At 37.9% G+C, this 24,615-nt stretch overlaps 1 protein-coding gene across 1 annotated transcript in view; it reads left to right on the top strand.

The window, feature by feature from the left end:
* LOC145979543 (uncharacterized) overlaps positions 1–24,277 on the top strand; it is a 29,574-nt gene extending 5,297 nt beyond the window's left edge. Inside the window, exons 3-6 of the mRNA XM_083112513.1 lie at positions 1,470–1,679; positions 12,439–12,810; positions 18,578–18,824; positions 22,700–24,277. Coding sequence (XP_082968639.1) covers positions 1,470–1,679; positions 12,439–12,810; positions 18,578–18,824; positions 22,700–22,750 — 880 coding nt within the window. The 3' untranslated portion in view covers positions 22,751–24,277. The remainder of the gene's footprint in view (positions 1–1,469; positions 1,680–12,438; positions 12,811–18,577; positions 18,825–22,699) is intronic.
* The last annotated feature ends 338 nt before the right edge of the window (positions 24,278–24,615 follow it).

Below are 24,615 nucleotides of genomic sequence, written 5' to 3'. Positions count from 1 at the left end.
AAACCGTGTGTAATTTTAAAATTCTTGTTGAATTAGTTATGAACTAATGAAATGTGCAAAGTTATGTTTCATTAAAATTACATGTATCTAATTATGTTCATCATGTACACTATGTCGCCAAGAGTCACCAGCCACCCAGTGATGTTCATTCCAAAGATACCAGCTGGGTAACTAATAAGATGTCGGACCCCTCTTCACTCTTATTATAGCATTTAATCTTTGGGGCAGGCTTTCTACTAAGTTCTGCTATATTGCTGTTTTTTTGTTTTTTTTTCCCACTCTTCCTGTAGCCTCGTGAATAGTTCATGGCTGGTTTTTCGCCGAGTGGGTCTGGCATGCAACTGACACTCCAGTTCATCCCAAAGATGTTCTATGGGGTTGCAGTCGGGGCTTTGAGCGAAGCAGCTAAGCTCATCCACCTGATTGTCCTTAAACCACGATGCAATGGACCCTGCTTTACGGACAGAGGTATCATCATGTTGATAAAGAAAAGGGCCCATTCCTAACTGTTGCCACGATGTGAGCAGCATGCTATTGTCTAAAATGTTCTCATAAACACCACCGTTCATGTCACCATTGACCAAAACTAATGGTCCGATCCCAAACCTGGAAAAACAGCCCCAGACCGTGACACTACCACCACGTTCACTTCGGTGTCTGGCGACTTTTGGTTACATAGTGCACGTGTATATAGCAGGGCATAGACATGTGGGAGATGCTCAGTGTTTAATTTATTAACCAATACTAAGAATAGTTTTTGTGTCTCAGTACTACGGTGTATATGTACACTATCTACCCAAAAGTATTTGGGCACCTATCTGAAATGTTTGTCCGTAGTCTGTGCTCTGTCAAAACTTGCTGGTATTAACTGTAATCACCCTCTAAGACATGCTCTCGACTAGGTTGAAACACCCTCTGGAACGTTTCCCCATTTCTCTTGCAAAATCTGTGACAGGTGGGTAAGGAATGTTGACCGCATACCCCGAGACCTCACCTGCCCATCCATCTCATCCAAAAGGTGTTTGATGCAATGAAAATTGAGGCTGTGGGCATTGGCCTAGAAATTCTGGTAGGGGAATTGAGTATTAAATTTGTGGGAACAATATATAGCTTATAAGTATCAGTGTTACATCATAGATTGTCAGAGGATTTCTCTTACAGGATTGAACTTGAAATTTTGAGGCATAGCATGTAGTGATCTGTTGTCATTTTTCTATATAATTTGGAAGCTATGTACTATCAATGGGATTTTACTTTGTCTGGATTGTTTGCTGAGTAAGAAACGGATCAGTAATTTGAGGTCCATGTTACACCTTGCTTGGCACCTAGCAGGTATTAAATAGCACACCTCTCCAATAGTTAAATTTGCTCTAATGTCCGTACTTGTATAAAATGGCATACCAAACACAATTGCTTTATGTATATATTTATTTTCCATAATTTTTACACATTTTATGTCTGATTCACAGATCTAAGTCCTGTCCCCAGTGCCGAAGCACAGTCACAAAGGAAACAACACACAGGATTTACTTACAATGTCTTGGGACAGAATCAGAGAAGGAGAGCAGCCTGGAAGACGTGCTTGAAAATTTGAAATGCCAGGTTGAGATTTTTGAAAGCGACATGAAACGTGTTGAATCAATGAACGAGAAAGTGTGTTCATTAAATGAGGACTTGAGGTAGTTATATTGTTTAATTTGTAGCGTTTCTTTTTTTCTTTTGGTAGGATATGAAGAAGAAGTATTGAGACTTCAATTTCATTTTTGCTCAATTTTTTCCTTTACAAAGTTTCTTGTATCCTTTCAATATTTCTTGTTTTATCTTAAATTGTAATTTTCATTTTTGTTTGGCTAATAGTGTCAGTTATAGTTTGTCATCAGTGGACATGATCGGGCCTGTAAAACTGAATTACAGAATCTTATAGAACAGATAATTTGTTGGAATTATAACTAAAGGTAAGGGAAAGTTCTCCATGCATATAGCACCATGCCACGAAGGCACTTTTACGGAATGTGAGTGTAGGGACGCACATATTCTCCATCTCAGTCATTTTAAAGGTGATGCGATCAGCCCTACGCTCCGACCACCTTTATCCCCCAGAGTTGCCTCCAGGTACACATTGATTTGAGGCTGGGTGAGCCCCAGGGCTGCTTTGTGTGGGGACAAGGCCAGAAAACATTCCTTAGACCACCCACTGTGGGAATCGAACCCAGGTTATCTGCATGGAAGTTAGATGCCCTACCGAATGGACCACAGTGGCTTGAATAAAAACTAAATGGAAAGTATTTCAAATATTTATTCAGTTTTGCATTGAGATTTACATTTTTATGTGAGCATATTTGAAAAATTTATAATACGTATCCTTTTTTTTTTGTATTTGTGTAAACGTTTTTGAATTGACGTGATAATGTATTGCTCCTTTTAGCAATTAGGATATTCACCATAAAAAATCAAAACTTTTACACACTTCAGGTGATACTCTTGATTTCACCTTTGCACTTAGACTTCCTGAAATCACATGTAGTTGGGAACAATGTATTTTGTAAATGATAGTCAATCCCATTGTCAACTTTAGCATCAAGCAGTAAAGTTTGCAACATAAAGTGAATACACTATCATGGACAAATTGTATCATCATCCAACTGAGGGACTAATATGTAGCTTTTATTGTTATTACTCCATCACTTTGAGTGTTACTGATTCGATATACCCAAGACAGTTGCAGCCATGGACGTTCGCAGGATTTCTTCCAGGGAGGGGGCAAGGTAGATATATTTTTTTTCCAAAGGGGGGCCAAAGAAAGCACATTTTCCCAATAAGAGTGTTGTCCCCTCGAAAAAAAAACACCCCTTTAGCTTCAAGTTATCATGTTCCTGCAACATCCTCACAATAATGAACATACATTGACATAACTCTCAAAATTCCAAAATTTCGGGAAAAAAATGGGGCCCCCCCCCTCGTCCCCAAGAAAAATGTACATGACAGTGTCGACATGCACATGGAAATGATCGCTGACATGTAAGGAACACAAAAATATTTGCATTATTATCATATGTCCAATGTAACGTGAGTTGTACCCCCAAAAGGAATGGTCGGCACGCCACTGATTCAAGCTTCAAAATGCAGCGGTACCTTGAAATGAATTTAGCTTAGAGACTATTTGCCCTGGAGATATGAACGATATACCGTTGTACGCAGAATGAATCAGATTCAGAAGATATATAATTTATGCACATTGGGCGTACATATGGAGGGGGAAAGGGGGAAATCCCCTGAAAAATACTTTCTTTTCTTTTAAAAAAAAATAGGGTTTCTCCCCCCCCCAAAAAAAAAGGATATGAAAAGTTCAAAATGCACATAGAAATTATCGCCATGTAAGAAATTATCGCCATGTAAGAAACCGAAAAATATTTGCATCATTGTCATGTGACCAATGTAACGCGAGTTGTACCCCTGAAACAAAAGGCTTGTACGCCACTGTCTCAAGCTTCGAAATTGAGCGAAATGCAGAGTTACATTGAAATGACTATCGCTAAGAAACTAAATTCAGACGATATATAATTTATGCACATGCGGCGTACATATGGAGGGGGAAAGGTCAGAAATCCCCTGAAAAATACTTTTTCTTTAAAAAAAATGGGGTTTCCCCCTGCCCCTCCCCAAAAAAAGGATGTCGAAATGCTCAAAATGCAAAATTTATGCAAATTCGATGTATATATGGAGGGGGAAGGGAGGAAACCCCCCCAAAAACACGTAGATGACAAAAAAGTCCTTGGAAGTCTGTCACTTCACTCAAAAAATATCCTCGCACTTGAGCACAAAATGACACACCTATGCACAACTTGCACGGACGAAAATCTAGAATGCAGTGAAAAATGAGTGCCGATTCTTGCAGCTGCTTGAAATTCTATTTTTAGACAATGCAGGATAACTTGTGTTGCAACTTGTGGAACACTTGTGCTCAAAATCAAAAGTTTCCTTCGGCGTGCCTCGAAATTCCATTCTCACAACACAGAATCAACAACAAGTCTTCCCCCTCCCCCCACCCCCACCACCTGCTTGCGCCCGCATGGAAAACTTTCATTTTGACATCGGATACTGATAAACAAGCTTCCCTCAAATGCAGTTACCAGGCGGGAGTGAAAAGCATTGCTTTAGAACAACTGAATGCGTTTGCTGCCCGGTAGGACCCTGATTGTCTCCCTGGAATGGATTGTATCACCATAGAGCTGAGTTCACAGCGATCTTCTTAAGGTGTAAAGAAAATGAAGGCACTTGCTAAAACTGTAACGTTATATTAATAATAAATATGTACACATAACACGTAATTACACTGTCCTGCACTCCTGCCTCAGTAAACTGTTTATATGAAATTGGAAGCCAATGTTACAATAACACGTCACTAATTCTTCACTGAATGATATCAGCACTGTAATGTTCCTGTGAAACTGAACTACATATCACTGCACTTCACTGATATGCCGAATGAAACGTAGCCACGTTAGGCTTACGTATTTGATGAATATCCGCAACACGGTGACTTTCGGCTGTTGCCGGAGTGACTTCTGCATGAACACTGGCGGAAGTAAGCTTCCGGGCAAAGATGGCGGCAACTAGGCACCGCACCCGATATGAACTGACCAATGGGAGTGTAGGTTTTTTAAAACACTGGATATACACAAAATAAGCAATTGGTTATATAAAAACAAATGCATTAGCAAAATGAGCAAGAGAAAAGTTCTGTTGTTTGCGAATACAAGAATATATAAAAAGATATATCGTGGTTAGTTTCTAGAGATAATTCTCCAACAACAACAAAGCCGGTCTTCCTTTGTCGGCAAAAAATTTCCCTTGAAAAGAGCCACAAAAGAGAAGTCCCTTTTCCCACCTTTTCCCCTCCATTTTAATGAAGAAAAAAAAGTGCAAGAAAGATTTCTGTTAAATACATGTGTTAGGAACAATATATATAAAAAAATCAAAATTCGGGTCAAAAATAGAAAAGTTATAACGTAAAAACTGTGTGGCCGCGGTGGCTCAGTCGGTAACTCGTCTGACTACCATGCTAAAGGTCCCGGGTTCGATCCCCGGCCGGTTCAAATCCGGGAACTTTTCTAACAATGGAAGCGGCCCTGGTGCCCACCCAGCGTCGAATAACATGGGTACCTGGTGGGTAAAGGTGGTCAGGGGCGTGATGCTGATCACATCACCCCCACTCACGACCGGATCAAGAAAGTGTGGGGCTTTACCCCCACACCCCCTATACGCCTTCATGGCATGGTGCTATGCACAGGGGAGCACTTTACCTTTTTTATAACGTAAAAACTACGACCTTGACACAGCGTCTCGATCGAGATGCTTGGGACGGCGATGGTTACAATTGGGTATCTCGACCAAGATGCTTGCGACCCAAAAGGTTAAATCATGATTTTGTACCAAAATTGGACTCTTCTTGAGAGAATCCTAGGCTGCCCCTGGCTACCCTGAATTTTCTTCGCTCACGCTTCGCTACTACAGTGCCTGGTTGATTCAGCATAGTGTATTCATTGGAGCAGCATGCATGCATTGTTGCAGAGTATTTTACTATCCATTCTTACACTCATGTGCAAGAGGTTTTCCAGGAAAAATATCCTGCTTCTACTGTACCTCACAAGCAACTGTTTTATGACTAGTGCGTCGAAGTGTATAGGACAAAACACGAAGTGTTCACTCATCTGTTTTAACTCGGGGTGTGCGGGACAGAATTTTTTGGGTCGGGACGGGATCGGGACAGGAATTTTTTTAAATCCCGATATTCGCAATTTCCCGACAAAGTCGGGAAATTTTCAGGATGGGAAATGTTCAAAATTTTCTGAAGATCTGGAAATCTTAAATTCTACACGTCATTTTCAATTTAAGTGATTGTTTTCGTATTTCTGGTACAAAAACTCTGCAATTTTCGATAAGTTCCAGACATTTACAATGCAGAAAATGTCAAAAGAAAACGACTTTTAAAAATGACCATTCAGTATTTCCCGACTGCTCGGGATCCCGAAAAATGGGGAATTCATTACCCTGTCCCGACGTTCCTGGATCCTGCACACTGTTAGTTTTAACCCCTGCTGCAGTGGGTGATGTGCGTACATGTCTAGAACAATCTCCAACCAAAAGTTTGAGGAAACTTGCGTCCCAAGCGGACTTGTCAATTTCCAGTGCTCATAGGGATGTGTAGAAAACTACCCTAACACCATACATGTTCGTGCTGTTCAAGGATGCGAAACCTTGATATGGATAAACGCTTGAATACTGCAGGTGATTTAAAAAAAAAAAAAAAAAAAAAAAACAACCTTGGGAGTTGGTGTACTGTGATGATATTATGAAATTGATGAATGGACACTCACAAGCATGGATACACATGCCAGGATTCAAACCCGGAACCCCTTGGTGTCATACTGCAATGTGCTAACCACTCCGCCACAATCAACAATATTAGACACCAACAAATGATCCTACATATTGTTAAGAGTTGGTATTTACTGTTGATGATCAATTCTCAGATGTTTTCAAGAAATTAACAATGTTTATAAAATATTTTAATTGCTTTTATTTCGATAAATTTAAATAATGACATAAATTTATTAACCTAGTGATAGCCTACATGATTAGTTTAGTGATTTAATCGGAACACTTAATGGCCAAATTGTAATAATAATAAGAAAGTAGACTTGTAGTAGCCGCATTTACGACTCATGTAAGAAAAGATATCCCTCCTTTCCAGTTGTTAGGAAGGTAAAAGAAACATCATCCTTGCCACCTGCCACTTCTCTCTCTCTCCAGAGCCTACTTTTTTCCTCCTCCTCTTTCTTCTTATGCCCCCCCCCCCAAACGAAGAAAGAGCGAAAGTGAAAAAGAGCTTCTTTTCTTCTGCACAGAGAGAGAGATAAAAAGAGAGAGAGCATCACTCATCCCCCTTATGGAAAAGGAGAAAGATCGGGGAAAGAAAGGAGAGAGTGCAAGAGGGGAAAGAGAAAGAGGGTGAATTTCTTTCGCCCTTCACTTCTGTAACCTTCTCTTTCTCTTTCTCCATTTCTTTCTTTCAACTCTCTCCTGACTGTGAAGAATGGAGGTGGGTCCATTATGTACACCAGGGAAGGCACTTCCATCCCACAGAGAGAGAGAGAGAGATAGAGAGAGAAAGAGAAAGTATGAAAAGAGAGAGAGAGAGAGACGAGAGAGAGAGCCGGAGAAAAAAAGTGAGTTACCAGAGTGAGATCGAGAGATGAGCAAGAAAGAAAGGTCACCACCCTCCTCCCTTTAGGGTGGTAGGGGAAGGAAGCGGGAAGAGAGAGGAGATAACAGGGAAAGGAAGGGTGTGTAGCGGCCCGGAGAGAAAAGAAGAAAAGAGAACATGTTCGTAGGGGCGGTGAGGATCTTTTTGCAGGGTAATGCATCCCCCCCTACGAGTGAAAAGAAAAGAAATGAAGAGAGAGTGATAGAAGGGAGAGAGAAAGAAGGAGAAGGGGACACTGTAGCCCCACAAACCATTCTCTCATAGCCCCACGAACCATTATTTTTCTTTCTCTTCCTCTTCTCACCTGCTTTCTTTCTTTCTTCTATGGTAGAAAAACTTTCTCTCCCCCCCTCTCTCTGGGTCCTCTCTTTCGTTCTCTCTCTGATAGGAATAGGAAGGCGAGGAGGGAAGAGAGAGGAAAGAGAGAGAGAGAGGTTGATGCACCCACCCCCTCTTTCCTCCCCAAGGAGGTCTCCAGTTTCCTCCCATACTCTTGCACACTAGGGTAGAGAGAGAGAGAGAGAGAGAGAGAGAGAGAGAGAGTGAGTGAGTGAGTGAGTGAGTGAGTGAGTGAGTGAGTGAGTGTGTGTGTTTGTGTGTGTGTGTGTGTGAGTGAGTTACCATTTCGTAACAAGCTCCCATCAGCTGTGTTGGAATTGCAGTGTTGCCAGGTGCAGATAAATTTACAGTTAATAGTCAAATTTTGGCCCAAAATTATGATTTTGATTTTTCACATATATGTATGGACAATACTTAGGCACATTTTGCATGCATCTGGTGACAAAATTTCGACATGCTAGTGTTGTCAGTTACTGAGATATGTGCCAAAAATGGCACTTTTTCACTCAACCCATAAAATCACCAGTCATAAATTCATCAAATGCTGTACATAATCATTTTTTGTTGCAAATGACAGATTGACATGGTATCACTCATTAGACATCTAATTATGACTCTCCGATGATTTCTTACATAGTTTTCTCACTCAAAAGTGCATTTCTGGAAAACTTTTAATGCTACCTTCCGCCAGTTATTAATTTATTTAATTTTCTGTATGGAATAAATTGATAATGTTAAGCATTGAAGAATATCTCAATGGATGAGGCTTTATAATGCAAAAAACCTGCTGTAAATATCTCTTACGGTTTTCATGATATAAATTTTCAAAGTTTGGGTTGCGTGACTTTTAAAACACTCTGTATAAGAAGCTGAGCATCACCGTATTCAAATCATCGTTGAATCATGTGAGAAAGTGGGAAATGGGGGAGTTCTGGAGACAAAGAGTAAGAAATTGTTACCGATTGTATGGAATCTTCACAACGTTGATAATGAAATCATTTGCTAACTTACGCTGTACTGCAATTTGAACTTAGAATCTTCAAAATTTCGTACATGCAAACTTAAAAAAAGGCAATATTACAGCAAGAGATTACAGTCGCCAGGCCAAAATTTTTAGTCGCCATGGCGACGTGGCGACTGGGATTTTTTGAGCCCTGGTTATGCCTACACTTTTGTCTGTGATTTTGTGATAGCATCATAGTCCGAGTACTAGTTTCTTGCATTAACTAGTATGTGGAAGTGGAGTGTTTTGAATAGGGATATACAGATTATCTGGATATGTGCATTGTCTGGACAGTTTTATCATTTATCTGTTTTACGGGCTGTTTCCTCATATTCTTTTATTAGTCATTTTCATATTTCACTGTACAGATTTTTTACAAATTCTTTATCAAATCTATTCTCTCCAGATATGCAAATATTCGGATTATCTGGATATCTGAATTATTCAGTCAGATATCCAAATTCTCGTGAATATCGGATGATTTGAAATCCAGATATCCATTTTCCGGACTTTGTGGAAATCCCTAATTTTGAACACCCAGAACTCAAGGTCACACTTGTGGATCACATAGAAATGATTCTGCTGTGTAGTGGCCTCAGGGTGAGTGTGGGCATCTGCAATGCCCAGCATCCAGATTTGCCACAGACATCACAAGAAGATGTGGACCAAATTCAGGGAGACCATCTTAAATAAGAAACGAGAAGTGCCATTGATATGTGGTTTTCGCACAAACGACAAGCATAATGCGGTTCACAAAAGTATCATACGTATTCGGAGTGCCGACAATTATTGGAAAGTCAAATGTCCCGAACGAAGGGACATGTTTTGAAATGGAACTGGCCAGCGTTACGTGATGCAAGTACAAGTAAGGGTGGAGATATGGATTGACATTGTAATAATGTTGAACAAAATAAAGTTCAGACTGCCCCACTTGACCACCAGTACTAGTATGATAGATGCGGGCTCGCTGCCACGTCAGTCCTACTAACATACCACTTAGACATTTCCGAAACAACCGTGGACCATGGTAGTGCAGACAAGTAAGTCGTGCTACAATGGTACACCAGAGAAGATGGTGTTCACGATCGCAGAAAAGGCAGACATGATCCTAGAGTATGGAGAATACAGGAAATATGCCATGCTATTGGGTCGTGTATGCAGAGAGATATCCAGACAGATGTCAACCGTCGCGAAGACTGTTTGACAAGCTATTCACTCAACTGAGGGAAACCGACAGTGTAACGCCTCGTAAACGTTCTCGAAACTAGACGGTGACTGGAGAAGTGGGTGAAGAAGTAGCTGCTGTTGATGTGGATTCACACATTAGCTCCCGTGCTATCGCTAGGGACAGTGGGATAAGTAAATGAAGTGTGCTACATATTCTTCGTCGCCACAAGTTCCACTCATACCATATTAAACTCCACTAAGAACTCCATGGGAATGATTTTCAGAACCGTGTGAATTTTTGTGCATTTGCGTTAAGAAACGACACACCTAATTTATCGTGTATCTTGTTTACTGACGAGGCAACCTTTGCAAATCATGGTCACGTCAACCTTAGGTGCATGCGCTATTGGTGTGTAACAAATCCACATTAGCTTCGACAGGTGGAACACCAATGTCCGTGGAGTGTGAGAGTGTGGTGTGGTATCGTGAGTGATCACTTCATAGGGTCGTTTTTCATAGACTGTACACTGAATGCCGACAAGTATGTCAACTTTTTATCACATGAAACTTCCAGCAATGTTACAGGACATTCCGTTGCAGACTAGGAGAATCATGTGGTATCAACATGATGGGTGCCCAGCTCATAGTGCAAATCGCAAGGATTGTGTGCAGAATATGTTTCCACATCGTTGGATTGGACGAGGAGGACATGTTCTGTGGCCAGCTCGCTCCCCTGACTTGACACCTTTAGATTTATTCCTCTGGGGAACCCTGAAAGAGGTTGTCTACAGGAACATACCGACCACACTGGCAGATATGAAACACCGCATTGGCGCAGCGTGTGCAGGAATTACATGAGACATGATGCAGCGTATGCAATGATCTCTGAGAGTTAGACTGCTAGCCTGTATTGCAGCTGATAACCACCATTTTGAACCTACCCTTTGAAAGAAGCTACTTCGTCATTCATAGCACAAACATGCTTGTCGTGTACAATACCCGTATCATTATTTGTACATTACACATTACCATCTGAAATAAAGGATGCTGACAATGTAGGTATTACTTGTAGATGTCTTATCACCTAGCACTGGTCTCTAAGGTTCCTGTTTCGGAAATGGCCACATGGTATGATAGCAGGACTGCCGTGGCAGCGAGCCCGAATCCGTCATAGCTGGCGGTCAAGTGGGCCAGTCTGAACTTTGTTTTGCTTAACATTATTACAATGTCAATCTGCATCTCCATCCTTATTTGTCCTTGCATCATGTAACGCAGGCCAGTTCCATTTCAAAACATGTCCCTTCATTCTGGACATTTGACTTGTCCCTTCATTCTGGACATTTGACTTGTCCCTTCATTCTGGACATTTGACTTTCCGATAATTGTCGGCACCCCCAATACGTATGATATTTTGTGAACCGCATTATGCTTGTCATTTGTGCGAAAACCACGTATCAATGGCACTTCTCGTTTCTTATTCAAGGTGGTCTCCCTGAATTTGGTCCACATCTTCTTGTGATGTCTGTGGCAAATCTGGATGCTGGGCATCACACTCACCCTGAGGCCACCACTCAGCAGCACCATTTCTATGCGATCTTGACGAGTTTGTGACATGCTGGTTCACCTGGAACAAGGATAACAACCTGCCATTACATTGCTGACAATCCTACTTCGGTCAACACTAACTTTCTTCAGAATGAAGTTATGTAGAAAACAACTGTTTTGTGTTTCTGAGTCAATTCTTGCCTGAAATTGTGGATCTCATGACCACCTTCCCATTTCAAGAACATGAGCTGAATCCAAGATGGCAGACTTCGAGATGGTTACTAGAGACCAGACATGCTCTGTCCACTGTGTCCCTTGACCACATTTGCATCGATGACGTCAGAACTGCCGTTAACCTTCACATTTCAGAACTATTCGCTGTGGTACTTTTAGGTGCCCCACCCAGTATAGTGGAACCCCATTTTTGTTTTGCTGCACTATATTTTAATTCTTTGTGGTTCAAATTCAGCAACATGTTATAAAATTTTCCAAATTTTCCCATAGTATATTTTCTTTAGGGTTGGGACAGATTAATATAGGCATATGAGTATCGTAAAAATTACCGATTATTTTATTGATCCGATATATATTATAAATATCTAGTAATTTAATGCAAAAATCTGCCATTTCGTTATAATTTTTATAGATAATCTTGATGCCCTACCCTTAAAAAAAAGTAAGTTTCTATATATACAGCTTCTGAGGATCCACATAGCACAGTGGTTGGGATTCCATTTTAAAACTCAAGGTCCAGTCCTGATTAGCCATTCTGTGCATAAAGTGGACTTAAAACCACAAATCAATCAATCAATCTAATATACAGCTTCTTTTGCATTGCAGTCACCTCAAAGCACACATTTATTATGGAGGTCAATGAGCCATTCAGGTTCTTGAAGGACTTTTTGGAATTCTATTATGGATCGATAGAATATTAGTTATCAGAATCAGTATGTTTATGTCTGTACTTTATCGGTATTGGCTAAAATTTCATTTCAGCCCATCCCTAATTCTCGTTCATTTTAGGTTTTTCATTTTGAATCCCTAAAACATGTAAAATTGAGGTTCCGGCATATTTATAGTTTGTTTTTAACTATATAAATGTTGTATCTATTGACAGGGATGAAGTGAAGACCTTGAAAACCACAATATCTGAATATGAAGATAAGATGAACATAATGAAGTTTGAGAGCCAGCGTTCCGAGATGGGGAGGCTCCAAGCAGAGATAGCCAGAGCAAAAGCCGTGCTGATACTGACGGAGGCTGAAATGAACCAAATGAAAACGGCCCTCGCCCTGGTGGAGCTGGAGCAGGCGCAGGTGGAAGCGAGGAAGGCTCGCTTGGAGGCAGAGAAGGCCAAGTTGGAGGCCGAGGAAGCACGGTCACACGCCATGCAAGTGTGGGAGGAGGTCGAGACTGCCAGGAAAGAGGCTGACCACTATCGGAAGGAAGTCGAAAGGATTAGGCAGGATCAAGAAAAGGCATCCAGATGGTAAGCTTATTTCTTACATATAGATAACAGCTGCATTAGAGTACTGCATGGAATCACTTTTGCTTAGCTGTACTCATTTGAGTCTCCTACTCTTGAGGGAATACAATGGAATATCATTTTAATTGTGGACACACATACAGGGTGTCTTCCAGTCAAGAATGTCAAGAAATTAACAGGTAGCTCAAGAAAATAAAGAAAAAGTCAATAAGTTATGCTTGTGGTCAAGAATTTTTGCTATTTTTTTTACAGTATAGTGAATTTACATTGTTATATACCAGTACTGGATTGGAAATCTAAAATTGTATTGAGTTGTGGTTAAAAATTTTCCACTCCGTTTCTTAAGAATTACCTTCTTGTATGCTTGATGTATTGTGAAAGTAATGAATAAAGTAACGTGGCCATTCCCCATCCAGGATGAAGTCTGAATCATTAATTTTTCCATGCATTAATAATGAAAGCAATCTAAACCTCTTGTTAAGTACAGCTTCAGTTTTGTTCTTAACCGGCCTTGTGGTAGAGGCTTTTCATTGAATAAAAATATCTATATTCTTAATAAGTAACGGGTGATTAAATAAATGTTATAAAAAAGAGGAGGAAGTCAAGAAAAAGTGAAGAATTTTGGATCTGTTATTTTGGTACACACCTTGATATATGAAAAATACCCATCCTGGCAGTTTCAGCCCACATTCATCTGATTCTTTTCATATGTCATTGCATTAGTAAGATGGAATAAACTACATTTTGACATGGAGATGATGACTATGTTCACCTAAGTGTCAATTTCACTGCATCTTTCACTTCACAATTTATATTTGAGGGCCAACCATCACAAACAAATGACAGTTATGCATGTACTACTGTGCTTCGCGTTTGTGCTGCTCATTTTGCCTGCTTGAGCATTATTTGCTTCATGGAATAAGCAGAGAAGCTCTCAGTTCCATTCTAGCGTTGTTCATTCAAACTATCTGACATTTTGAGTGAAATCCTCTCCCTGCAGCACTCTACTTGGTATAGGCTAAGGCTGTGTGATATTGATTTTTAGATATCGGAAGTTCGATATCGATTGAATATCGAAAATATTGAGTCAATATACTGAATATTGAAAATATTGAGTCAATATACCGAATATCGAAAATATTGAGTTGATTGTCTTCAGTTGATAGGATTCACAATTAAACCTAGAACGCTTCGTTCTTATTTGCCATTTTCTTTCGTTAATTCTAAAAATATTGTACATCAGAATTCAGTAATGGTTCAAATATGTAAAGCTCATAATGTACTAATACAAAATAATGTTAATATTGATTTTGCTATGTCCTACAAGAAATATTTATCTGTCATTAAACAATTTTATTCTTAATTAGTATTTTGTTTAAAAAATTGTAATTCTATATCTCAAGTTATTTTATCAATGCTAAATATAATTTTATAATACAATATAATATAACACAAACTGAAAATAGGCATTAATATCATTTAATTATTTGTATATATGCAATTGGTTTATGTGTTTGTATATGTTAATATTTATGTTTATGTATATGTTAATATATGTTTATGTATATGGATATTATGTACCATAGTTTATTTACTTGTAAGCCCCCGTTGTAAGTGGAGCAATAGCTCTGTTATGGGGAGTATGTATAAATAAATAAATAAATAAATATCGAATACATAGATATCGATGATACTGAAAATACCGGTATCAACGATCCAGACAATACAGATATCGACGATCCAGACAATACCAACACATCTATATCTTTCAATTTGAAGTTGCGTCCCTGCCCTCTTCTGGAGGTGTCCCTGCTCGTAGCGTCGAAACTATACATCAAACAGAAAAATGTAATTAAAAAATATTTTGTGCTGTTTATATGCTGTATATCGAGGCGAGACCAAGAACGAGACAATCATTTACAACTTTAGACTGAGTCTTTGCCAAGTATTGCCTCGTATCATATCAATACCATCACCATACTTGGGCACACAAGGGTAACCAGCAAGTTCTGTAAAGTAGGAAACCTTGGTCTTTTTATTGGTTGTTGCAAGTATTTGCTTTCCATGTTAATCAGATTCAATCTCTCGGCAATCACTTCCCAAGTTCTGTCCCTGCGTGGTGAGCGCATTTTTTTTTTATTTTTTTTTGTTACACGTAATATTTATTTATTTAGTTATTCATTATGCTGCACACAACAGGCATCTGCCCTTTTACAGTGCACAGTAAATTTCTTACATTTGTGGATTTATACAGACAAAAATAATATTTATACATTTACTTGTTATCTTAACATCCTTATAGTTTACTTAACTTGTATGTAAGAACACACCATACATCGATAATTTTGATATCGAATATTGATAGATCGATGTCGATATTTTTACTATATCGATGCTTCGATATTTTAAGATATATCGAAATATCACACGGCCCTAGTTCTAGTGTAGGCAAATATCAATAATCACTGATAACTGTCAAAATGTTTCTGGAATTTGTGGTATTTCTAAGTCCACAAAATTTCAAGTGATGCTGTAGCAGGCTCTCAGAAATTGTGTTAACCTTTACTCTCCCGATGATACCATATGGTATCATGAGAGTAAGGTCGTACTGCCCCGATAATACCACAGGGTATCTTGGTACTGATTACGAAATGAATGTGCTTTTTGGACCTTCATACTCTTATGTTTGGGTGGAAACTCTGACACAGGTCTGGAGCAAGCCTGGGAAATTCACATTGATGACCAACCTCCCCCCTTCCCTCCGCAACATATGCCACATTTCCGAAGAGAGTTTCACATTTTGGCTCATTATTCAACTTGTATGGCACCCAGGAACATGAAACATGATCCATTCTCTTTGGAAACGTCCATTCTTTGAAAAGAATACTAAAGTTCGCGCCTTCTCCCCAAAATGGCAGGAGAAGAGGGGGCAAACTCCAGATTTTTGTGTTTTTTTTTTCCATTGAAATTCGGGGGTCGCACCCCCAAACCCCCCTTTCTCGGTTTGGCATTCTGAATTGTACACTGTTGCATGCTCTGATTTTTTAGCTACTAAACAAAACTTATCCGAAGTATATTGCTCCCATAGTGCCAGAGTTATAACAATTTTCCTCCAAAAAATTCAAATTACCTATTTTTCGTAAAAAAATAATAATCACATTTTGGCTTATTATTCAACTTGTATGGCACCCAAGAACATGAAACATGTTTCATTCTCTTGAGAAATGTCCATTCTTTGAAAAGAATATTAAAGTTCGCACCTTCTCCCCAAAATAGCAGGAGAAGAGGGAGCAAACTCCAGATTTTTATGTTTTCTCCATTGAAATTCGGATGACATGCACTCCCCAAGCCCCCCTTCCTCGATCCGGCATTCTGAATTGTACAGGGTTGCATGCTCTGATGTTTTAGCTGCAAATCAAAACTTATCTGAAGGAGATTGCCCCCATAGTGCCAGAGTTATAACAATTTTCCTCCAAAGAGTGTTCGAATTTAAAATTCCTGCCAAGAAGCCCAGCCGAGAACGGGGGTATTTTCGTAAACCTGTTCGGGAGTTTAAAGGTCAAATTCACACACTTGACATTTATTTTGCGCTGATTTTGTGGAATGTATAGTATTTTAAAGGCAATGTTTTGCATTTTCACATTGCAAATTTAATTGGTTTTTCTGATTAATTTCAAAGGACTGGTGTGTTCATTAACAAAGGTTAGGGCATCTGGGATGAAGATGGTAGTGCATCTCTGCTTTCTTTGTACCTGGATCGCAGTAGTTCCAATATCTCCCATCCGGCAGCACTACTTGGTGTTTTTATGCTTGAATCATCTGCTGTGCTGTTCTGGTTTTTGTCATCTGGTGGTGCTGGAGGGTGGTGATTGGTAGGTTGACTGTGTCTGCTGCCCTGTGCTGCTTAGCATCACTTGGTTTGTGTTCCTTGGGTGGGTGAGAGGGTGTTTTACAGGATGCCCACATTTGTTCTTGCTGTCTGGGATTTTCTGAAGTATGCGTGCTATGTCTGGTGTGCTTGTCAGTTGTCTGAGTTTTAGTGTTGATGCATTTCTTTGATGACATGGAGTGGTTTACGGTATTGAGATGCTGTGATATGCATGATCTTGGTGAGTTTTGTTTTGGCATCCTTTAAGTCTTTCCAATTCAGTCTTGCACAGAATGGATGTCAAGGAATTGATAAGAAGATGGCACTTGTCAATCACCCGTCAGTTATGGTGTTCATCACCTGTCAGCTTAGTGTCTTATCACCAGGGGGTGGAATCATATGCACTAAAGAGGACCAGAATATGCATTAAAAGCAGGCAAAATATGCACTTACAATATGCACTATAAATTAATTAAAAAAGGTGTCCTAAAATTGTCTATTGCAATTTATATATTCTTTAGGACTGCACCAATACCCTCCCACTTCCTGGGTGCATTCCACAGCCCAAATAATTCCAAGATTTTGAAGCAAGTCTTGGCTATAGATCCACATTTCCAGACTAATATAGAGTGGCTACTCAATGGGAATTCCTTGAATTCTGGGAATTCTGCATAAATTATTGGCTCTGGGAATTATGCGTGATTTCTGAGTGAATTTTTCTCCATAGAAGTGAAAAATTGCAACTTTTATTAATACAAATCCCAATGATTTTATACATATTTATTGATGCCCCGAAGTCAAGTTTTTTTACAGTTTAGATTTTATTTTTATTGAAGGAAAAGAAATCTGTGTGGAAAATAAATCAGAATTCTCTCAATCTGTTTACTTTTTTAGTGTCCTTTGTAGAACCATCTATCTGACAGATGGAAGATTTTTGCAAGATAAGATATCTTGAAGTTGATTAGTTAAATTTGAGTTTGAAGTACTTACACACACAATTGACATTTATTTGTATATTAATATATTCTGTAACATTTGTAACTTGTATGTAGATTTTTCAGCGAAAAATGGTTGAGCCTGCATTTTTTGCTGGAAAATCTACGAAGTACATCTGCGTGTGCCTAATTTAAGAAATTTGTAACTTGTGTTCTTGTGTTCGTAGATGTATTTCGAGTCTGAGTACGTGAAATGGCAAATATAAACTCCGCACCTTAAATTAAATATTTTAAATATGTGCACTGTTTAATTGAATTAGAATTTTTGGATATGTTGGAATCACACAGACCCTTTATATTGTTAATGTATTGGTGTGTGTCTGTGTGTGGGTAGTGAGAGGGTGGTATTATGTATAAAGAAAACATTTGTTCGTACCCTTGAATTTTTGGAAAGTTCTCCTTGAAAACTGAGAGTTTTAGATGAATTTTATCATGGTCCTAGAGTAGCCAACCTGATATTTTATTTCTGTCATTTGTACTGTATATTTAATAATAAAACTGTTTTCAAAGCAGAAAATGATGAGTAGTTGCTGGGGCTTATTTTTATTTGATTTTTAGAAGTGTGGAGTGACTTGCCATGTGAGGTGGTGTGTTGTGTGTGTGTGTGTGTTTATCTTGGTGTAAACTTGAAACATTTCTGGGAAACCAGGACGAAACATCGCAGGAAAAATAGAATCCACTAAAAATGTCTGTAGTATAGTTCAAATTTGAGATTATATTTACCATTTTAAAACTGAAATGCCATTTTTATATACTGCTTTTGATCCCGAGATGTACCGAAATCTTGATCTTTCATTTACCGTAAATATGTGACCCTTTTCTATTCATATTTGTTAACTCTAAGCTATGACATCAGATGTTCTTCATATGTTCTAGTAATTAACTTTTACTTCATTTGGCATTCTAGGGAACTCCGCTCCACCTCCGAAAGGAAAGCTAATGTGGTTGCTGAGCAAATAAAGTCGTATCAACAGGAAGTGACTTCTTTAAAGTCCCAGCTCAGCTCTCAAGTGAATCTGTACAAGCAGTTGCAGAAGGATCTGAGGAGAGTTCGCAGCGAGAAAGAATTATTGGACAGAAAAATAAAGTCACTGGAGTCAAATGATCCAAACAGTGTGTCCAACAAACGCCGGCGATGTGCCAGTTTGAAAGTTGTAAGTATTTCTTAAACTGAGAACTTGAATACAGTGGAACCTCGAATTTGATTTTCAGGGAATCAATCTGTAAAAATGTAAAATTCAGGAAAATTTTATACCATTTTGCTGTATGTTAGGACCATCAAGGTTGAATGTATAATGCAGAAAATATAAGATCTGGGAATGTAAAATCGGGGTTCCACTGTGTGTATATATATGGGCTGAGCTAATTCCTTGTATCATTCCAGTTTAAAATAACAAAGACTAATTACCAAGTCATACTAACTCATCACATCACATTCTTAATGACATTAAAGAACTCCCAAACCAGAATTATTCTCATGTAACACCTTAACACTGTAGCGATTCCCTCTGGGGCTTGCACCATGTTGGACGCTTTACCATGGAGCTGAAACTACGGACACAGTCACAATTGTATTTTAATACAGATCCTTTAATGTAGTTAACATAGTATATACAATAATAGTAAGACGTTTGCACACACTGATGAATTACAAAAATGCCTAGGTTAACTGAAATGTCTTCCTTGCTGTCGCAAGCCGACATGCACTGTGCTATTATGAACTCTCTCTCCCAGAATTATGCTTTCTCACAAGATGTTCCCAGTGGGAATGAAATAAAAACAAATGAGGAGTGGAAAGCAAAATTACATACAATCTTAAACAAACACCTTAAAATGTCTTGCGGCATCTGGTAAATTTTTTTATGTGAACTTCTCTCTAGAACCAGAGAATGCAAACAAAGTTTCTGAAATGTTGCAAGACTGACTGAAACTGTTGCAGTTACACTGAATGAATTGTGGATTATGAGTGTCTCTTCTTCAATTTCATGTAAGCACTATTTGATTGAAATCAAGGAAATGCCTGCTTTAAAAATGTCTACTTTTCTTACCCCATGAGTTTGCAAGGAAGATTTTCAAAGAATGGTTTTATCATCATGTAGCATTTACCAGGCAGTTTCATGCCTTTGAAGACAGGTTTGGATGCAGCTTTCACTTTACTCCTGCCTTTAATGTTGACATCTGCTTCCCAAGAGGGTGGTAGAAAGTCTACTTGAAACTTCTTGATTTGGCCTCAAGGAAGGGTAAATGAACTTTTGAAAATGACAAATGTGACGGACGAGTTGTTGTTCTTGGCTCTCTTGTATCCACTCCAAAACAAAGGTATGGGATGGTATCGGGCGAGATTAAATGTATGTATTAGTTGCCTTGGTAACCAAACATATTGAATGTTCATCTCAAAATCTTGTTTCAAATACAGTACTAATGAAGAGTGGTACATTATCAGAAATATAATTTGGTTTTCGTAGCTACATATTTTCTGTGGTAAGCTCAAAACTTTTCAGTCACCCCTCGTAGTTATGGGTGTTTCAGTGTGTTGATTGTTTCATCAGTTTCATCATTAATCCTTATTGTTGCTGTTATCCTATAGAGGTGGGAAAGTGAAGTCAAATAAATAAATACAGTAAGATCTCAATAATGTAGTGGGTAACTGTACGCTTTGATTTTGTTGGTGTTTTTTTTTTGTTTGTTTTTCAAAATGATAAAAAGAGTAGGTTCACTTAAACTAGAATTTTTAAAATTGTTGCTAGTTCAGAGATGTGTTACTTTATATTTAAAATGTTTGATGTTTCCACATTTGCTCTTGTTTGTGACTCCAAGCCTTCGTTATCATAGGTGGTTTTACACAGTGTGTCTGCAAAGTTTGTAGACTGGCTTAATAAAAAGTGTAAATATGTAAGACTTGCCATAAACCGTACTTAGTCTTTGATGTAAGTCCACACACTTACTGGCATGGTTGTACAATTGTTGAATGCCTGTATTGAATTCTTTATTTGAAATTGTGTTTAGGTACCTCGTCACAGCTGCTTCAATTTCCAAAATGGTGTCGAAATCTTGGTCCTTCAGGTGGAATTTCAATTTTGGAAATAAAAAGTAGTCTGAAAGAGCCAAATCGGACAAGTAAGGTGGGTGGTTTAACACAATCACTTGTTTCCATGCCAAAAATTGTTGGACAACAATTGCCTTGTGGCTTGGTTCATTGTCGTGCTGCAGGAAGCAAGCACAGTATTCTTCTAGCTCTGGCTTCACTTGTCGCAGTCTCTTTAGTAAGTGCTTCAAAATGGCTCTATACGCAGCTGCAATCATAAATCATCATTGGTAGTTATCCTCAGTGACTGTGCACGGTCTTCATTCAGTTTTTGTCAAACCTTTTCACCACCACCCACTGGTGGAGGGATCATCTGCCACATCCTCCCGACCATCACGGAATTGACCATGCCAAATGAAAACATTGGCTTGACAAAAGGCTTCATTGCCGTAAGCAGTTTTCAGCATTTCAATGATTTCTGAAGGGATTTCACAGAGTTGTACACAACTTAATCACCGTTCTGTCCTGTTTTCAAATCTGTAATGAGGGTACAGAACACTGCACTAATGTAAAAGCTGTAACTCACTCAATATGGCACCAAAATAGACACGACTTTAACTACATACTCACTAATGTGACACTACGTAATGCATGTACCAAATGCCAGATTGCAGCATTTATCTTGTTACAATGTTGCCAGTAGACACACTGTGTATTTGATGACAGAGGTGATCCTGCATTGTTTACACTTGGCTGTAAATTTTAACCTACCTGCAGTTTTATATGTCGCAATGTTTTATAATAGCAAGTGGAATAGACTTATTATTTCTCAATAAAATTCTCCGACTTCATCAGTTGACATGAAATTAACTGAGATTAGACATATCTGAAACAATATAATGTGTATTCAATATGATTATATTTTAAGGGGGTTAGGCTAAAAAGAAAACTTCAAAAAGTTACAAGCACTGTAAAAGGTACATTTTAATTACAGCCTTCCATTATAATGTAGGATCACCATGACTCCCTTTTGCGGAAATAGCTTCTTCATTTTCACGATCTTCAACTTTGTATCTGCAATATGGATAAATCTTCTTGTGGATAATCTAGGTCAGTTTTGGCCAAGGTTGATTTAAATCTAGATTTTAAATTATTTGATTAAGAAAAACAAACCAAAAAAATACTGATTTAAATCACTTAAAGAAATAATGTATAAATTAATTGACATGAGATCTGAATCACTTTTAGTGAAAGTATAGTAATCTCGTAAACATTCAGTGATGTTTATTAGGCTGTTAGATACTCTGACATCTTCAAAGGAAAATAATGGGAACAAAATATTTGTACTGGTGGGGTGAAGCTCATGCGAAAGGAAAATGTAATGTTTTAAGTGCAAAAACACTAAATTTCTGTTCATTAACTTTTCCAAAGTGGGTTCATACATGCAGTATCGGAAACAGAAAGGAAAGTTGGATCAGAAAACAACACCTTTTATATATAAAAGAAATATATGTATTGTGCCAAAACATACAAGAAAATTCATGGATGTTTTTCTAAAAAATCGCGAACTGTGATTTAAATTTAAAATATCTAATTTTAATTTTAAAAATACAAAAATTATTAATCATAAAATCATTTTTTTATCCACCCTGCTTTTGTTATTGATGGAAGTAATATCAAAATTCTTAACATCACTGTCTCCAAACCAGATTTAGTTCCATTACACGGCGAAAAGCCATCCATTGTGCATGTTTGTCTTGTGAAAACATTGAGGAACAAATACAGTTTAACCTTGGTTTTACATTTTTCAAGGGACCAAGCTGAAAAAACTTAAAATATGGGAGAATGTAAAATACCAAGGATGTAAAGTTTGGGGTTTCACTGTATTAAATCTAAGTCTGAAACAATAAAAGATGTGTAAAGAGTGTCCATGGTAAATAAAAGATTAGGTTAAGAACTGCTGCTCCAATTCATTTAATTACTTGTGTGTGCTCTTGTTTCTAGAGTACATCGTCAGTCATAAACCTGAGGCCTGTTGGCAGATTGAATACCTAATCGAGAAGAAAATGAAAGACTGCTGTGATTCTTAATATAGGATCTTATGACATCTTTATTTGTAATGTACTATGTGCTTACATTCCTCCACAAGGAAAGTTCCTCCAACGTAAAGCAGTGTATGTGTTCATAGAAGACAAATACGGTTCCTTGTTGTATCTTACGTGTTGTGCTGTAATTTCAAGAAACTAGAAGACTGTTAGAATAAGTATTAAGTTATACTAGGTAAAATATCACAAAATGGTTTTGGCCTGTTATGACTTTTTGTTTTGAACTTTGTAAACTATGTTTTATACTTTTCAGAAATGAAATCTTCATGAATTATAAATATATATGAAGATCGTATAATGTTTCATTATTTGTATTTGGGAAACTTGAATTAAATTGTTAAATAATACATATCATTTAAAGTTTTAACTTTGAGGTTGTTAGAAAGTATATACACACATAATTTCCAAGCTCAGAGTTATGTAAGTAGTGATTCTTCGTTTGTTAAAATCCTAAGTTAGGAGAATTGAAGTTAAAATTCATTAACGTAATAAAGCAAATTTTCTACAGTGCTGTAAAAAAATGGTTACAATAACTTTCCCCTCAGTTGTTCATTCACTTGCTCATAGAGTACTACATTTTAAAATAACTCTTGTATTTACTTTGGTCTATTGTGGTGAAGGGGGAGGAGATTCCAAAATTTCACTTTAAAAATTATTTCCCTCTTCTCCCCCCTCCCCCTTCCCAAACTGTACCAACTGGCTCTCTAAAATAATTGTCCTGCAATGTTTTGGTGCATTACTGAACATTTGGAAAGCATCTTTGAATTCCTCCCAACAGTAGAGGAGTACTTACAAAAAGTAAAAATTTCTCCAGCTAATGGTCAATGCATAGCTTACAAGTTGTGCCAACAAGATTTATAGTAAATAATGCTTCTTATTCAATTGATGAAGACTGTTTAAAACAATTGAAGCATATTAGTTTGTTTGTTCTTGCTCAGGTAAGGCTCACATTGAACTGTTCGGTGTAGAAGGCTGATAAGTTTCAAACACATGCTCTTCTTTTTCTACATAATATAATTTATCAGCTTCCATTTGTAATGTTACATTTTGTATGAAACTGTATTATCTGTTTTTGTAATTACAGAAAGAGAGAATAAAAAGAGATCTACTTGTATATCTGTGCAAAAAAATAAAATAAAAAAGAGTCAAAGTGTATAAACATGTGATATTAAACAGTTTCTCATGCCATATGCCTACAATATTATCTTTCTTAGTTTTAAAGAGACACAAACAGTATGATAAAAGAAAAAAATAGTTACAAGTAGGATTGTGTGATGTCTCGAGTGTTAGTACCAGCATCGGAGGGAATTCCTGTCGTCACCCTGGCTTTGGGAAATAAATCCACGATTTTAAGGTTCTCAACATTAGGAAAATTTTGAATGGTCGTGCATTAGAAATGCTGAATTCTCAACGTTTTCTGCACTATAGTTATTGGAAATTTCTTGGGAGAGACATTTTCATTCCAAAAATGCTGAAACAATCACTTGAGAATCTTCAGTGTTGGGGGGATATTATGAATATTTTGCTTCTCAAATGTCAGGGATGTTTCAAAAATGTCTATCTTAATAAAAAAAAATATTCTCCACACCCAACTCACAAGGTTCATACCTTTTTGATGATGACTCCGAAAAACAGAAAAGTTCAGAACTTGTTATATTTTTTGTTTTATCATGGTGTTTATGTTTTGTTAGGTGTGTCAAGTATGTTTAAACTTGTTCTGATAGCACAGCACCAAGTGTATTTTCCAAACTCTTGTTGAGGTATGTTATAATATTAAATCACCTTGATTCGCAATGTCACGGATTTAACTGCTGT

This window comes from Lepisma saccharinum, chromosome 26 (genome assembly GCF_977018435.1).
Source record: "Lepisma saccharinum chromosome 26, izLepSacc3.1, whole genome shotgun sequence".
Classification (NCBI taxonomy): Eukaryota; Metazoa; Arthropoda; class Insecta; order Zygentoma; family Lepismatidae; genus Lepisma; species Lepisma saccharinum.
This window is presented reverse-complemented; position numbering and strand designations above follow the sequence as displayed.